Below are 14,778 nucleotides of genomic sequence, written 5' to 3' on the forward strand. Positions count from 1 at the left end.
CTGCCATTAAGACTTGGCTAGGCACAACGTCCTGTGGCCCGAATCAGGTTAGAGGGTGGGGGAGGGCAAAGGAGGAGTGGACAATGGGTAGGATAAAGCAGGATGAGAGCCAGGAATTAGTAAGAAGGGAATATTCCATCCCCTACCTGCTGCTTCATTCTTCTCCTTCTCATAATTTTCCTCTTCTCCCAAACATCTATCAAACTCCCCCACACTCATTTTTCCCCAGCTTTGTGTGGCTGCACCATGAACACTCCCATTCCGATGGACGGGCAATCCCTTTGTCCTGCAAAAAGTTGCCAATTCAGGTACTAAGGATACACACTCTGTAAGGAGGGCCGCCTCTGATGCCCAACCAGCAGAAGACCTTAAAATTGAATTCAGATGGCTTCCCAGATTAACACTTGAGACACAACAGATCCTCCAAGACCTTGCCCTGGCCCTCCCAACCACAACTAGAGCCATGCCTGTGGCTAGAGAGTGACCTGAGTGCCACTTGGGGATGTATAAATATTTCTTGCCCAAGCCTAAAAAATACAATGTCCTCCTTTCCTCCTACCTCTGCCAAGACTTTCTGCCTTCCTTACACCCTCATCTCTTCCTGTTAGGGAGGCAAAAGGCCACTTTGCTGTGGCCAGCAGTAGGTAGCTAAGGTTACTACAATATACATTTCATTCACATGAGTCACTCACTCAGATCTTTAGGTTCCCTGGGGTTAAGATAGAGAGGAAGCAGGTCACTAACAAACCACCTTTATTTTGAGGTAGGGGGTGAGCAAGGCCCAGAGTCACCTTCCTGACAGCTCTAACCCACCAGTTCCCTCCACCCCCTGGAGTTGTGATACACTGCTTAGGAAGTTACACTGCTGAGATTATTTCCTCACTTGATTTTCTCAGTTCTCCTCCTAATTTTAATGAATCAGCACTATTGAGGATACCCAAAACTTCTCCTTCCACATAAAATAAAAATTATTGGATGGTCACATGCCAAAGAATGAAACCAGATCACTATCATACCCAAAAATGAACTCAAAATGGATCAAAGATTTGAGCATAACACCTTGAAACAATAAAACAACTAGAAGAAAACATAGGTAGCAAGTTCTTAATGTTGGTTTTGGTGATTAATTTTTGGATTTGATAACAAGAGCAAAGTTAACCTGTGGGAATACATCAAATTAATATGCTTCTGCACAGTGAAGGGAAATGTCAACAGAATTAAAGACAACCTACTGAGTGGGAGAATATATTTAAACATCATATATTTGATAAGAGTTACTATCCAAAACGAGTAAGGAACTCCTATAACTCAAAAACAAAAACAAAAAATGGGCAGGAGAGGTGAATGACATTTTTCCAGAGATGATATGCAGATGGCCAACAGGTACATGAAAAGGTGCTTAGTATCACTAATCATCTGGGTACTGCAAGTCAGAACCACAATGAGGAATCACCTCACAGCTTTTGCCATGGTCATTGTGGGGACCCTGGTGGCCTAGGGGTTAAATCTCAGCACTTTCACCTCTATGTCCTAACCCACATATCCTGCAGCAGACCTCACCTGCTGCTCCCCTCCACAGTGTATTTCAGTTAATCTGCCTGTTCTGCTCCCCACTGTGTCTCTGGTGAATGCTCTCACACACCCACCTCCATACCTCTGGCCTGTATCCCAGTTCTTCTATGTGTAAATAAATAAATTATTTTTTAAAATGGTCATCATGAAAAAGACAAGAAATAACACGTGTTGACAAAGAATGGAAAAAAAGAAACGTTTGTACAGTGTTGGTGGGAATGTAAATTAGTGAAGTCACTATGGAAAATGGTATGAGGTTTCTCAAAAACTTAAAAATAGAACTTCCATATGATCCAATTCCACTTCTGGGCATTTAGTAAAAGAAAACAAAAACACTAACTTGCAAAGATATAAGCATCCCCATGTTCCATGTTCGTTTATAATAACCAAGATATAGAAGCAGCTTGTGTCCACTGACAGATGAATGGATAAAAAGCAATAGAAAGATAGATAGATAGATAGATAGATAGATAGATAGATAGATAGATAGATAGATAGATAGAACTTAACCACAAAAAAGAAGAAAATCTTGTCCTTTGTGCTGACATGGATGGACCTTGAGTATATTAAGCTAAATAAAATAAGTCAGACACACAAAAAAGAAGTAAGATATGATCTCACTTATATGTGGAATCTAAAAAAACAAACAAACAAACAAACAAAACATATATCCTCCAGGATATAAAAAGAGATGGTAGTAGCTAGAGGTAAGATGTGGGGGGTGGAAAAAGGAGGGGAAGAAATAAGAGAAGGGTGTCCAAAAAATTACATACTTTCAGTCATGAACAAAATAAGTTATGGGGATGTAATATACAGCAAGGGGACTAGTTAATAATACTGTATTGTATGTTAGAAAGTTACTAAGAGAGTAGATAAGAGAAAAAAATTGTGACTACAAAGTTACGAATGTCAATAATCTGATCATTTTACAATAGACACAAATGTCAAATCATTATGCTGTAGACTTGAACCTAATATAATTTTAATTGAAAAAAAGCAAAAAGTAGTTTTAAAGATACCCAACTCCTAAGAGGTTTGTGAAATCTGAAACAGATTTGAAACATTGTGAAATCTGTAAGTAGACAAAAAACACACTCTGTGATTTCTATTTCCATGAGTTTAACAAGACTAAATGTTCTGAAATTCCTTCCCATCACAAAATGCCAAATGCTAGATCAATTAGAGCAAGCATACTTAAAATTTCTACTAGGATCATAAGAAAACAAAGATGATTTTTTTAAAAAGATTATTTATTTATACAAGCACTGGGTACAGTCAGACGCGCGGGAGGGTGAGAGAATCCACCAGAGCCAGAAGCAGAACGACAAAGTACACTGCTGAGGGGAGCAGCGGGCAAGGTAGGAGAGGTCTGTGTGCCATGTGGGACCCTTGCCTGTGGCCAAGGATCGAACCTGTGCTGTAGGGGCTGCAGGGGCTGCAGGCAGTTTCGCAGCCCAGTGCTCAACCGCTGCACCAACGGGGAGGCCTTAAAACAAAGATGATCTTAAATAAAAATTTGAGTGCTGGGCCTCCCCGGTGGCGCAGCGGGTTGAGCGCAGCACTGTGAAGCTGTCCCCAGTCCCCAGTTGGTTCCCCGGCCGGCCAGGGAAATTCCCACATGGCGCAGCTGACCTCTCCTGTCTCACCCACAGCTCCCCTAAGCAGTGTATTTCAGTCCTTCTGCCTTTCTGCTCCCTGTTCTGTCTCTGGTGAATTCTCTCACCCTCCCATGCCTCTGGCCTGTACCCCAATGCTTGCATAAATAAATAAATCTTTAAAAAAAAATTGAGTGCTGAAACAAGAGTGAGCACCAACACAGAGGCAAGGTGCCCTAAAGTATGCCCAGGCCAGGAATTGAGAGAGAGGTGGGTAACTGCCCCAGGTCTGAGTAAGCCCAGGCTTAGTCATTTTTGTACCACAGCCAGGGCTGTCTTCCTGAGCAGTCACCCAAGCCCCGCAGGCAGGAGACCCCCAATCTTGGATTAATATTCTGCCCTTTCCATCTTGAAATTCAGGTGGACTAGAAATGGGTGGGAGTTTATCAGGACTCAAAGTGTGGCTGAGTAAAAGTGAGGTGCTGACAGCCCTAAGAGGACATGCTTTAGTCCTGACCAGAGGTCTTCGAACAAAGAGAAGGCAATGGTATTCCAAAGTGCAGGAATGAACAAGGAAATTATCAAATCCTTTCAACTCATTGACTTCCCTGCATTCCCAGACAAATGCTTAAATTGAAAATGATGCTATATTGATAGAAGGAAAGGGAATGATAAAACAATCCTTAGTTCCTTTTCCTTTCAGTCCATCTTTACACATCTTACAAGAGATGGAGAGAGGTGGTAAAATTGCATGTATTGGGGCCTCCCCCGTGGCGCAGTGGTTGAGCGCTGGGTTGCGAAGCTGCCCGCAGCCTCTTCAGCGCCTGTTCAATCCACAGCTGCTCCCTGGCCACCAGGCGAGGGTCCCACATGGCGCGCAGACCTCTTCTGCCGCCCGCTGCTCCCCTCAGCAGTGTACTTCGGTCCTTCTGCCTGCTCTGCTCCCCACTCTAGCTCTTGTGAATTCTCTCACCCTCCCGCGCTTCTGACTGTACCCACTGCTTGTATAAATAAATAAATAAATAAATAAATAAATAAATAAATAAATAAATAAATAAATAAATAAATCTTTAAAAAAAATTGCATGTATTAGGAAGTAAAATTAAAATAGCTAAGTAAGTTAATTTTGTGAATCATTTCCACAGTATGGGTAAGAAAGAGATACATAAGCACGTACAATTTATAAGTATCAATTGTGTTATTTTGATGATTCTGCATACAAGTGAAAACCTGTATTTGCACTTCACACTCACACTGCATTGTAAAAAGATGAATTATAAAGTTCATGCTAATAACTTTCAAATAAAACTTAAATTTTTCTTTACCTAGAACAATGGTAAAGAGAAAATAAAAAACCCCAACATGTTGAGAGAGACTGGAAAGAAGAAAAAGTTTGTAGATTTTAGTACTCCTAACATCACTATTTTTCTGATTTTCAAATAAGGGACATGATATTTTCATCTTGTTCTGGGCCTGTGAGTTATGGAGCAGTCCCCAGACCACTCTTAAAATTAATTTAGAGCTGTAGAGGGTGAAAAGTTTGAGGTAAGGAGGCCATTCACCTCAGTCTCCAATAGACAGCAATTGTCTTCACTGTTTTTAATTACATGAGTGACTTAGATTGGGTCCCCATAAGTAGACTCCACCAGGGGGAACATTTCCAGGTCTATGCAGGGATCCCTGTACTGGAAGAAGACCACAAAGAGGGCAGTTTGAAGTAAAATCCTTCGAAGTCAATATTTAGGTTGAATGGAAGGAGAGTGATAGAAAATAAAAAAAGCATGTTTTTGTCTTTATCTTGTCCAATCAAGAGCCAGGCTGTGAAAGTCTTTAAACTCCTGTCAGTTATTTGTTAACGGCTGGGAAGTAGGCAGAGAGACCACAAGTTATCAGTCACTTTTGGTTTTCCAGGCCAGTTGGAAATCTGTTTCTGATAACCTAAAGGCAGAGCGACAAAGAGACACAGGAATGGGCTGTTGGGAGATCAAGCACCTTAAGTGTCAGAAACACAAAATACAAATATATTCTAACATAACCACTTGGAAATGAGCAATGCAGAGAATAAACAGCACAAGTCTTCACTGACCCAAAAGTGCTGCTCTCTACAGAGGGGTGACTCTGATAGCGATGCAGTATTTGTTCTCCTAGGTTATTTCTGTGCTCTTCTTTCAGTCTGCAAATATGTTTAAGTGCCCACTACAAGTCCATTAAATGCTTCAGATAAATTAGACAAACACGGTCTCTGCTCTCAGGTGTCTTAATTTCCAGTGGACATAAATTGTCTGACTATCCTATATCTTGCCTTCTTCACTTTACATCATGGCTACTTTGCTATGCCAATATATGCAAATTCACTGCATATTTTATTGACTACATACCATTTCATGACATAATTCATCTAACCAGTGTCCTACTGTTTAAGTACTAATTTCTAAAAAAGAAACTGCCTCAGTAGAAAATAAGGCAAATACCTTCTTTAGATCTTTGTGTGGATGTATTCTCTGAAGCTGACCAAGAGGGTTAGCATTCTAGGGTAAAGGTGTGTGCAGATCAGCAAAGCAGTTTGCCTGAAGTTAAACCTAAGACAATATTTCAGGAATATGCTGTCTAGTTCAGACGGACAGAGGTCAGGGAATTGGGCCAAACTCAGCATGAAGTCACATTAACTGTGAAGAAGATGAACAGATGTCACAGTCATAAACCATTACAAGTCAGGGAACTTCAAATCTTTTTACAATGGGTGTACATTATATAATTTCCCTTTCATGCAAACTAATACAAATGAGGAAAATGAAGACAAAGGTTGCATAACCAGTAGGGGATTAAACTTGCATTTGAATCCAAATCGTACTCCTCAACCCTTCATTACTTTATATAATCATATGTTACTTAAAGGAATTATGAGAAGGGGAACAAATACTTATAGTTTATTAGATTAATCTATTTATCATTTCTGGTTCTCTTCATTTTCTCCTGTGAATTCAAGTTATGATCTAGTGTCATTCTTACTCAAACACAACTACCTTGTTCTCACTGTTTCCTTTATATAAAATTGTTAAACATACTACATTTCTATACGTTATATGCATAACAATTCAATATAAACATTGTTTAAGTACTCACTTTTAAAATCACTTTATTTCCCATTTGTCCCAACAATACTGCTATTAGGTGTCTATCCAAATAACATGAAAAACTTAATACAAAAAGATGAATCTACACCTATGTACACAGCAGCACTGTTTATAGTTGCCAAATTATGGAGCCAACCCAAGGGTCAATGGATAAGCTATGGAATGTATATTCAATGGAATATTTCACAGCTGTGAAAAAAGCTGAAGTGGTGGCATTTGGCACAAAATGAGGGACCTTGAGGTGATTATGTTGAATGAAATTAGCCAAAAAGTGAAAGACAGATATTAGATGGTTTCACTCATCTGCAGAATAGAAATACAAAAAAAAAGAAGAAAAATCACATGCAAATTACAGAAGAAATAAATATTTGAACTTCACAAAAAAGAAGATAATGGTTGACAGAGGGTGGGAAGGTTAATAGTGAGTGGGAAGGGTGAAGGGAAAGGAGCTGGGAGGCAGACAGGCTATGAACATGGGTGGTTTGGTGATAAAAAATAAAAATAAATCAGTTTAGTGAAGAAGAAATTTGAAATTATATTGTCTGTTATCACATACACAATTACTTCAATCAGTATTTTTTGTTTTGTTATTATGGATTTGTTATGGTCTGCTATCATGTAAATAAGCTCAGTTAGTAAACCTTGTGAAGGAAGTCATGGGAGAAAGTAAAATGTGCTACATTACATAAACTAATTGGGTCCTTCCTTCCTTCATTTCATGAGATCATCCAAACTCCCTGGTGGTGCAAGGGGTTAAGCACTGCACTATGAAGCAATCCGCAGCCTCTGCAGCACAAGTTCAATCCCCAGCTGGCCAGGGAGCAACCAATATGGTGAGGCAGAACTCTCCTGACTCGCCCACTGCTCCCCTCAGCAGTGTATTTCAGTCTGCCTGTTCTGTTCCCCACTCTGTCTCTGGTGAGTTCTCTCACTATCCTGCATCTCTGGCCTATACCCCAGCTCTCGTATGCATAAATAAATAAACCTTAAAAAAAAAAAAAAAGATCATCCAACCTCAAGAATATGCACATATTCTAAATACAACTTAGATCAGGACATGTTTTGGTCAATAGAGTATAAGCAGAAACAATGCCAGGAGAGGCTTTAAGTAGACTTTTGGGGTTGGGCTCTTGCGTTTCACTCACCATTGTAAGAAGAGCATGCCCTGGTAGACGCTGTCCTGCAACTGAATCCTGAAGTGACATGTGTAGCACAAGCCTCATGCTGATCCAAACAGTGGAGCAAAACCAGTCATGTGTAGGTCTACTACATAGTCACTGCAATTAACCTATAGACCCAAGAAAAACAAATATTATCTTATATCACTGAATTTTGGGGTGAATTGTTCCAAAGCATTATCAAAGCAAGAGCTAACTAATACAACATCCTCCAAATCATTATCATACAGATAGTTGCCAATGAGCATACATGTAAGGGAACTGTGTATTCATAAGTTTTGAGGAATCTTGCATTCTTGGTGCCTCTCCAGCACATTTCACATGGTTAAGGTTTCCCAAAATAAGTTTGGTAATGTGCCATAAAGACATCTCCTTAAGCTTGTATTAAATATAAGACAAAGGGAATCCAAGATCACGTCTTCCAAACACACACAACAAAACAGACGCAAAAACAAAGCCCAAAACCCATGAGGGAAAAACTGATTATCAGCATATAAAATAGAAGTGTCAGTCCAACTTATAAGGGTATTAAAAACTCCAAGTGAACTTTGTTTAAAGTAATAATGGAGCAGTACAACCCATAGAGGGAAGAGAGTTGTGGAGCAGAGTCGCTTACAGCTACCGACTTAGGCACACACTAACATCAGGGTTCCTTGAGACCCAGCACTGCACTGCATAATGGGGTGGAAGAGCAGGCACCAAGGATGGAGTGTGCACTAAGAGAGAGTGACAGAGGAGAGGGCACAGAGTGAAGACTACTGGCTTGAATCTGAGGCTTACACTGAATAGCAATAGCTGAATTGGGCCATAGTGCCTGGACTTCCTTATAGAAAAGCTATTACTGTAGTCCAGGCAGAGATATCTGTAAGGCCTGCCAACCCCCACCCAAGGTTGAGACATCCAAAATAACTGCCACTCCCTATGCCAGGCTGAGGTATCTGAAACAGTTGCCATCTCCACAAAGAAACGGTTTACAATAGGTATTTCAAATTCCTAAGTCTATTGGAGGTGGCCCTTTGATGCCTATTGCCCAGATCCTCTTTTCTAACTAATACCTGGTAATACCAGACCCCCTACTCCAATAAGTACAAAAGCACTTGAAAATTTATCCTTGCTAAAATGCATATGAAACTGAAATGAGATAGAAGAACACAGTATAAATGCCACAACAAAAAATCCCTGAAAGGAACCCCAACTCAGTACAGTTATGGAGCATTACTGTAGGGGAATGAAGGGGAATGCAGGGCACCAGTCCTGGCAATGCTGATGGAATTAAAAAAAAAAATGTTGGATGGAAAACAACAAAATAAAAATAATGACAATGGGAGGCATCTACACTCTTAAATAATGGTGTTAAGAACACTATAACTGATTTTAAAAATACAATTGGGGGCATTAATCTGGTACAAATGGAAGGGAAGAATATTGCATGTGCAAGAACAGCACCCACAAGGAGCAACTACAAGTAGGCAGGCCTGAAAGAAAGCTAAGGCATTTTGTCAATGACCGGACATGGACTTAGCCTGACAGTGAATCCCAAAGGTGCTGTGGGCAGGCAGCTTTCACTATGTGCAGGGAAGCACATGTATAGAGCCCACCAGATGCTGAAAGAAGAACTGAAACTACTATTACACCAAAATTAAATGGAAATAGAAAAGAGATTATCAGGCAAACCTTGAAAGAAATCTTGCCAGACAGAAAATAAATAATCACGGGGAAAAGAAATTTTAAATTAATATGTCAAATGATCAATTAGTCTCATAGTCTTCCCTGAGCTGCATCTGTAGGCAGTGGCCACTGGTGCTGGTGATGACTTGCAAGGAGAACAGAGGAGGATATTCCTATAGTCGTTATTCAGTATATCCTATGTACCAAGACATAGGGAATATAAGCATGAATGATTCATGGGCCCTGCCTTCAAAGGGTTTAAAGTGGACGGAAGGAAAACCATCTAAAAATATCCCTGTTATGATACAGAGATGTCAGGGAGCAGAGCAGTGAGGTGCTAAACAAGCAGAGAGGAAATATGAAAGTTAGGGAAAGCCCTCCCAGGGAAAATGAACCCCAAACTGGGGAAAGAAGTAAAAGCCCTAAAGAGGGCATGGAGGAGGAGAGTTCTAAGTAAAGAAGAAGCATCTGTAAAAGATTCATGGAAAACAGGGAAAAGAGAGGGGACTTTAAGAAGATACTAGACAACTACAATAAGTGTTGCCGGAGACTAAAAAAAGTATGGATGTAGAACAAAGAAATCATACTAAAATTGCAAACCATTAATATTTAAATTCCCATCAATAGGAAAATAGAGAAAATATTGTATTTTCTTACATTGGAAACCTATATAGCAAGTAAAGTACAGGAACTAGATGTCTCCATGTCAGCATGGCTGAATCTAGCAAAGATAAAAATAGAGTAGAATGCTATATGCTGTTTAAGAAATACATATGTAGCAGGAATATAAAAACATACATTGCAAAAATGAATACCAAGCTCATAGGAGTGGTCATATAGGGTCCAGTCATAGAGTAGTTGTAATTGAGAATGGTTACATAGGCTCTTCAACAGAACTGGTAATGCTTCACTTCATGAAATAGTTGGAAAAAATAAAATGTGTTTACTATATTAAAATCCGGACATATTTCATATAAAAATAGTTATTGACCAGGTCTAGGGAATTTTAGAGGTATATGTATGGGGGCTAGGAGCAGAGGATAGAGACCAGTATCAGAATACAGTGGGTGGAAGAGAAGTTCAGTGAAGATAATACTAAAGGCCTGACCAGCGCACTATCATTATTGTAGAAACTGAAGACAAAAACAGGTTCTGAAGCAAACTGAGGTCTTCCATATTTACTTGTAAATCGCCTAATTTCCTATGCTTCAGTTTCTCTTTTGTAAAGTGGATATATAATAGCACATTTCTTCTGGCGTTGCTTGGAAAATTAAATGATTTCATAACGAAACAGTGCTGGAGACAAAAACTAGTTACAAAAGTTAACCATCACCGTCGGTACAAAGTGATTAATAGTAATCACAATAATGTTCTGAATTCATGGAACACTTTACAATCTCCCCATAACTGTGGGAGTCAAGTAGAAACTACAGAAATTGGGGCCTCCATGGTGGCACAAGCGGTTGAGACGCAACCTGTGAAGCAATCTGCAGCCACTGCAGCACGAGTTCCATCCCTGGCCAGGGAGCTACCCACATGGCGCGGCAGACTTCTCCTGTCTCAACCGCTGCTCCCCTCAGCAGTGTACTTCGGTCAGTCTGCCTGTTCTGTTCCTCACTCTGTCTCTGGTGAATCCTCTCACCTCCCCCCCACACACCTGTGGTGTATACCCCAGTTCTTGTATTTATAAATAAATAAATCTTAAAAAGAAACTACAGAAATTAAGAATTCTTTGTAGAAATGAATGAGGACATTAGAGACTTAATGACTTCAGAGGACATTCCTCCAGACAGTCACACACCCCTATTGCCTGCACTCTCCCGGGCAGTGCAAACACAGACACGTATAAGTTTAGACCACTTTATAAAATGGGTGATGAAATAGATATGTGTCACTTCTCTGGGGAGCAATCAAAATACCCTTTTGGTAACCCCAAAATCCGTAAAAGACCTACCTCTCAAATCTCCCGCATTTCGCAGGCACCGCCCCTCGGGCCACGCCCCCACGTAGGGCGGGGCCTGCTAGCTGACGCACAGCGAACGCGCCGACGTCTTTTTGCCCCGCCCCGGTGGGCACCAGCCAATCAGCTGGAGCCGCAGCCCGGCGCGTTCGAGTGATCTGCGGCGGGCGCCAACGGCCGGCTTGTCTGGGCGGGAAGCGGCGCGGGAGTGTCGCGTCAGGGGGCCGGCTCAGTGGCTGCCGGGGGCCCTGTGTTTTCTGATCTAGCCGCCGCTCCTGCGCGCGGCCGCGGGGCCGTGGGCACCCGAAGATCGGTGACCAGCGCTTCCAAGGTTGGGGCGTTGTCTCCTGCGCCGGCGTCCCCCGAGGCCGACTCTGGCATGATCGACTCGGTGAAGCTGCGCCGCAATAGCGCGGCGGACTTCTTCTCGCACTACGAGTACCTTTGTGCGCTGCAGGACTCTGTGCCGCTGCCCTCCGTGCGCGCTTGCTTGCGGGAGGGCGTCCTGGACTTCAACGCCGATCGCCTCCGCGTAGTGGACTGGGCGCCCCTTCTGAGCACCCTCAAGGTTAATAAAGATCTGCCCCTGATCTCGATCAAGAGCTTCTTCCAGCCGTGGCTTGGCGAAACCGGTTAGTAGTTCCCGCTTCCAGTGGCCCTCGTGTCGGTGCAAAGCGGGATTTTAAACTGTGCAAGGTGGAGCTGGGCGCTGGAACGGTGCCTGTTACCCGGGTATGTGTACAGTAGACGGGGCGTGCGGCCCAGAACTCACCTGCGCAATGTTCCTGGGCGAATCCCTTAAGGCCTAGGGGTCTCAGTTTTGTTATCCACAATACGGGATTAACAGCTCCCAGTGTATGTGGAGATTGCAAAGCAAGGATTCGCCGAGTTAATGCTTGTAATACACTTACCACAGTTTGCGACTTCATAAGGTTTACCGAAATGTCTTTGCCTGACATGAACATAGAGTAAAAAATTAATACCTCCCTTACTTTTCTTCTTTCAGTTTTGAAAGAGCACAGTTGAGAAGGCAGCCTGGAGTTTGAATTCCAGGGCTAATACTCTATGTGATCTGGACATGTTATTTTTTAACTACAAACCCACACGTGTAAAATGACATTAAAAACTCCCTGAATTCTTAGGATTGAGGAGGTTATGTTTGTAAAGTGTAATGGCTCCTACCTGAGCTATCAGCACCAAGCACTGCTGGAGCCCAGGCACCTGCCCTAAAGGATCTCCCTGGAGGAGGCAACAGGAAAACACAAGTCCAGGAGTCTATGCCAATGTAGCCTTGGTCCCATCACTTATAGGTACTGTACCAGTTTTGCTCAACCAACCTCTCTGGAAGAAATGAGCTTTCTTGCTGCAAAACACAGAATATTAGAAGGGAAGGTTAAGGGAAGTCGTCTTGGAGGAGGTGCCATCCTTTCTAAGGATGTGTAGAAGCTACCCAAATGCAAGATGGGACAACTGTGTCAGTATTTGAGAAATGTTAAGAGGTTATGGCAAAACTGAGATACAGGATTGGAATTTAAGGTTTGAGAAAGAAGTGAAAGTTGAGACTGGAAATCTGGTGGGGATCAAGCAGGAGAGGGGGCCCTTTTTCCTCATATATAAGAGTTTAATATTTTTCCTGAAGGCTGTAGGAAACTTCAAAGGATAAGTTTTTTTTAGCACTCACTCTCATCTCCATATGGAAAGCAGTTGATTGGGAGGAGAGTGAATTATAATGTAAGGGCTCAAGTTAAGGAATAAAAAAACAGAATTGCATGTCAGACATCAAAGAAACAATGGATGCTGCCTGGTGACCAAGGCAGAAACTTGGATGTCAGTTTACAGCAGCATAGTCTCCAAGACACAGCACAGCAGGAAGGGATTAATAACAGGAAAAGATCTTACTTCATCTTTAATGCTGTGTCTGTGGGACTTCTGAAGGTATCTGGTAGGCAGGTCTTGGTGCAGGGTTAAGATTTGGTAGCACAGATGTTTGAAGACATGGGAGAAACTTTAGGTTACCCACAGAGAAGGAATTAAGGAAATTATAAATGAAAGATCTTTTTTTATGGTAGATTTGAATATGTTTTTAAACTGAGGAAAAGGAGTCAACAAAGAAAGGGTGTGAAGATCTGAAGAAATGATTCTTGATTTATTCAATAAAACCTCAACGTAATAATGACCTGGCCCTTTTCTGGATTCTGGGGTTAGCACTATCTATTGTCTCTTCCGCAAGGACAGTTCAACTTAACCCTGGTGATGAGAAATCAGCTTATTATCGTCTTCTGATTCAGGTGTAGGAACTGCTCTACTTCTGCAGGAACTTTACTTAACCAAAATAAAAACTTAGAAATCAAAAGAAATTACAGTTAGGACCTAAGAGCATACTTAAGACCAGCATATTTGATCATGCCTAATATTTTACATTGAATGTAAGAAAAAACACCATAGCTTTCTGAGTTCTTCACTCCACCTCCTCTAGCTCTTGCACCTAGTGGATCTAGTTTGTAGAATTTAACCTCCTAGGTGTGCTTTTTCATCTTTAAATTCTTTTTTGCCTGGACTGTTGCAGAAGTGCCTCACTGGTTTTGGTGTCCCTGAGCTCAGGGTCTCTTAATTCGTATACCTGTTCCACTTGAATGATCTTCTCAAATGAAAATATAATGCTTGAAATAATGCTTATAAGGACTTGCCTACTCAGGATTAGTGCATATTGGCTTTACAGTTTGTATTATACAGCAAGACATGCAATCTGATCTGTTATATAAGCCTCATGGGACTAATTATCCCTGAGGATCCCAATCATTTCTAAACTAGTCCAATCATTCCCTTTATCTAATTGGTCCTTTAGCTAGGGGAACCTTTTTCTTTTTCTTTTAAAGGTTTTTTTTTTTTTTTTTTTTATTCATGCATACAAGAACTGGGGTGTAAGCCAGAGGTGAGGAGAGGATTCACCAGAGACGGAGTGGGGAGCAGAACAGGCAAATCTACTGAAATACACTGCTGAGGGGAGCAATGGGTGAGACAGGAGAGGTCTGCTGCACCATGTGGGTTATCTCCCTGGCTGGGGATTGAACTCATACAGCAGTGGCTGGCCATACCTTGATAGTGGGGAGACTTTAGCCCCTGCGCCACCAGGGAGCCCCAGGAAACCTTTTTCTAACCTGCAGGACGCTATGCCAGTGATAGCCTTGGTCCCTATCACTTACGGATTAAAATCTATACTGTCCCAGTTTTGCTCAACCAACCTCTCTATTTTAAATTCTCTCCTTTCTCTGGCATGCATACCTGGCCTCTGGTGATGCCCACCTGCAGTTTTTACATCCCCACAGGTGTCAAGCTTGAATGTCTACATATGTGCTCTCTCTACGGTTGATGTACCACCCACTCTTGCTATATAGTCATTCTCTTTATAAATTCAACTTCAGGGTGCTCTTGAAGCCATCATGTAGCTTTTTGCTTTCTTTTTTTTAATTTTTAAAAATTTTTTCCTTATTTATACAAGCACTGGATACAGTCAGAAGCGCGGGAGGGTAAAAGAATTCACTAGAGCCAGAGCAGGGAACAGAAAAGGCAGACCGATGAAATGCACTGCTGAGGGGAGCAGCGAGCGAGGCAGAAGAGGTCTGTGCCATGTGGGACCCTCCCCGGCTTTTTGCTTTCTTAAGAACCTCTAA

General features: G+C 41.8%; 2 protein-coding genes across 6 annotated transcripts in view; one reads left to right on the forward strand and one right to left on the reverse strand.

The window, feature by feature from the left end:
- LOC119232758 (guanine nucleotide-binding protein G(q) subunit alpha) overlaps nt 1–11,126 on the reverse strand; it is a 418,504-nt gene extending 407,378 nt beyond the window's left edge. For 2 of the 3 annotated variants that reach the window (XM_054689835.1, XM_054689834.1), the window contains exons 1-2: nt 11,102–11,126; nt 7,447–7,589 (exon numbers count right to left, since the gene is read on the reverse strand). The gene's annotated coding sequence lies outside the window, so the exon portion shown is untranslated. The remainder of the gene's footprint in view (nt 1–7,446; nt 7,590–11,101) is intronic. The other variant, XM_054689836.1, reaches the window with a different exon arrangement.
- A 192-nt stretch (nt 11,127–11,318) lies between these two features.
- Nucleotides 11,319–14,778, forward strand: part of CEP78 (centrosomal protein 78) — a 35,623-nt gene continuing 32,163 nt past the window's right edge. For 2 of the 3 annotated variants that reach the window (XM_037492312.2, XM_037492313.2), the window contains exon 1: nt 11,320–11,739. In XM_037492312.2, coding sequence (XP_037348209.1) covers nt 11,487–11,739 — 253 coding nt within the window. In that variant the 5' untranslated portion in view covers nt 11,320–11,486. Of the gene's footprint in view, nt 11,740–14,778 lie in introns of all 3 variants that reach the window. The other variant, XM_054688832.1, reaches the window with a different exon arrangement.

Source organism: Talpa occidentalis, unplaced genomic scaffold, assembly GCF_014898055.3.
Source record: "Talpa occidentalis isolate TD23 unplaced genomic scaffold, MPIMG_talOcc4v2.1 talOcc4.7, whole genome shotgun sequence".
NCBI classification, from domain to species: Eukaryota; Metazoa; Chordata; class Mammalia; order Eulipotyphla; family Talpidae; genus Talpa; species Talpa occidentalis.